The sequence below is a fragment of the Tupaia chinensis genome, unplaced genomic scaffold (genome assembly GCF_000334495.1).
Source record: "Tupaia chinensis unplaced genomic scaffold, TupChi_1.0 Scaffold000235_1, whole genome shotgun sequence".
Lineage (NCBI taxonomy): Eukaryota > Metazoa > Chordata > Mammalia > Scandentia > Tupaiidae > Tupaia > Tupaia belangeri.
Genome location: NW_006159713.1, coordinates 5452986 through 5454613, shown reverse-complemented (window position 1 = coordinate 5454613; position 1628 = coordinate 5452986). Strand labels below are relative to the sequence as shown.

The 1628-nt window shown below is 62.0% G+C and overlaps 1 protein-coding gene across 1 annotated transcript in view; it reads right to left on the bottom strand.

Annotated features, from left to right (window-relative positions):
• MMP15 (matrix metallopeptidase 15) overlaps positions 1-1628 on the bottom strand; it is a gene marked incomplete at its 5' end in the record, with an annotated part of 22845 nt that overhangs the window by 3895 nt on the left and 17322 nt on the right. Inside the window, 2 exons of the mRNA XM_027771836.1 lie at positions 979-1141; positions 1513-1624. Coding sequence (XP_027627637.1) covers positions 979-1141; positions 1513-1624 — 275 coding nt within the window. The remainder of the gene's footprint in view (positions 1-978; positions 1142-1512; positions 1625-1628) is intronic.

The window sequence follows — 1628 nt, the reverse complement described above, 5'->3', positions numbered from 1 at the left end:
ACCTGCAGGAGGAGCGAGAGGAGGGGCTTGAGGCTGAGGGATGTGTGTGAGGAGGGGGTCCCCCCAGTCCATTCACTGCTGCCCCACCCCAGCAGTCACTGCTTCACACAAAGCCACTCATAACGTACACCACAGCTCATCCGTGCACCACACTCGGTGCTCACTGACTCTTGCAGTGCGCTTGTTTCCATTGGCATGGGTCGCCTGCTCACACCTGTACATACCCCTGCACTATGTGTGGGCCTACGTTCCCTAGTCAACAGCCATACCCCTCAACACACACAGTGCCTGTGCAGAGAGATGAGGGGGCTCCCTGCTTTCAGAGTGGGCCCTGCCCTCTCCGTGGGGAGCCCTGATCTCCCTGAGGCTCAGGCCAGTGGGGCTGGGGACACAGCTGGTCCGTTAGGGGGCACTGCCCCTCAAGGCTTTGTCTCTGCACACAGACGACAGTGTCCTGCCCCAGAGTAGCCTCAGAGGACCTGTTCTGGTGACCAGGCTGCAGGAGACCGAGCAGTAATGATGGGGGGACATGAGGCTGAGCCCTCACGCTGTAGAAAATGGCCCAGTACTCGCCCCTAGTCAGGGCAACCTCTGGCACCCCAGGCCACCCAGCCACCGGACCTCTGCCTGCCTTCTCATTGGCCTGGCTTACTGCCATCCTCCCAGGAGGAGCCCACAGGGGGCTCAGACCAAATGTGCAATTCAGCCCTTCACTCTCCTCTGCCCTTGGTTCCTCCCAGGTCAGAGGACAGGTCAGAGGTCAGGGAGGAAGGCTGCCTGGCCTACGCTCCCTACCACGAGTGAGAGACAGAGAAAGAGAGAGACAGCATCCCCCACAGGTCCCGATGTTGTGATCCATCTTAACCCAAGTCAGTCCCCGCTCACGGGCATACACATGCCAGGTGGGCTCAGGGCAGGTCTCCTGACACGATCCTGGAGCTTTTCCACGTGGTCAGCCCTGCACCCTTCCCACCGCACCACCGTCCAACCGCGCCAGCTCACCTTTGAAAAAGACAAAGCGACCATCCTGGCGCTCGTAGGCAGCACTGATGTCACTGGGAAGACCACGCCAGAAGTGGCCGATGGGCATGGGGTAGTTGTCCAGGACGCGGTTGTGCCGGACTCGCCAGAACCAGCGGCCCTGGGGAGGGGCGTGGCGTGAGTGGGCAGCACATGCATGCTGCCTTGGCTAGAAGTGTCTGGGGAGGTCGCTGAGATACCGAGGGTGGGGACGGTACTTGGAAAGTCAGGGCACTCCAGGGAAAGGAGTGGGCACCTGGGCTGGCTGCGTGGCCCTGGGCACATCCCTCATCCTCTCAGGCTGTCTCTTCCTGGTCTAGGTCTAGGGTCCAATGTCTCCCCAGGGGCTGCACACGGGCGGGGGGTGGAGGTGCCAGAGCAGCCAGGCAGGGCGAGGCTTGGCAAGCTGGGAAAGCTGGTTAGAAGCTCTGCTGCGCCGAGCCTGGGCCAGGGGGCTGGGGTGACAAGGGACAGCAGGAGGTAGGGGCAGACCTTGAACACAAACATCTCCCCACGAAGCATGGCCACTGTGTCGAAGTCTCCGTCGCAGATATTGGGGCCATACTGGTCAGGCCGCTCTGTGGCTCGGGGCTGGGGTGGGGGGCCTG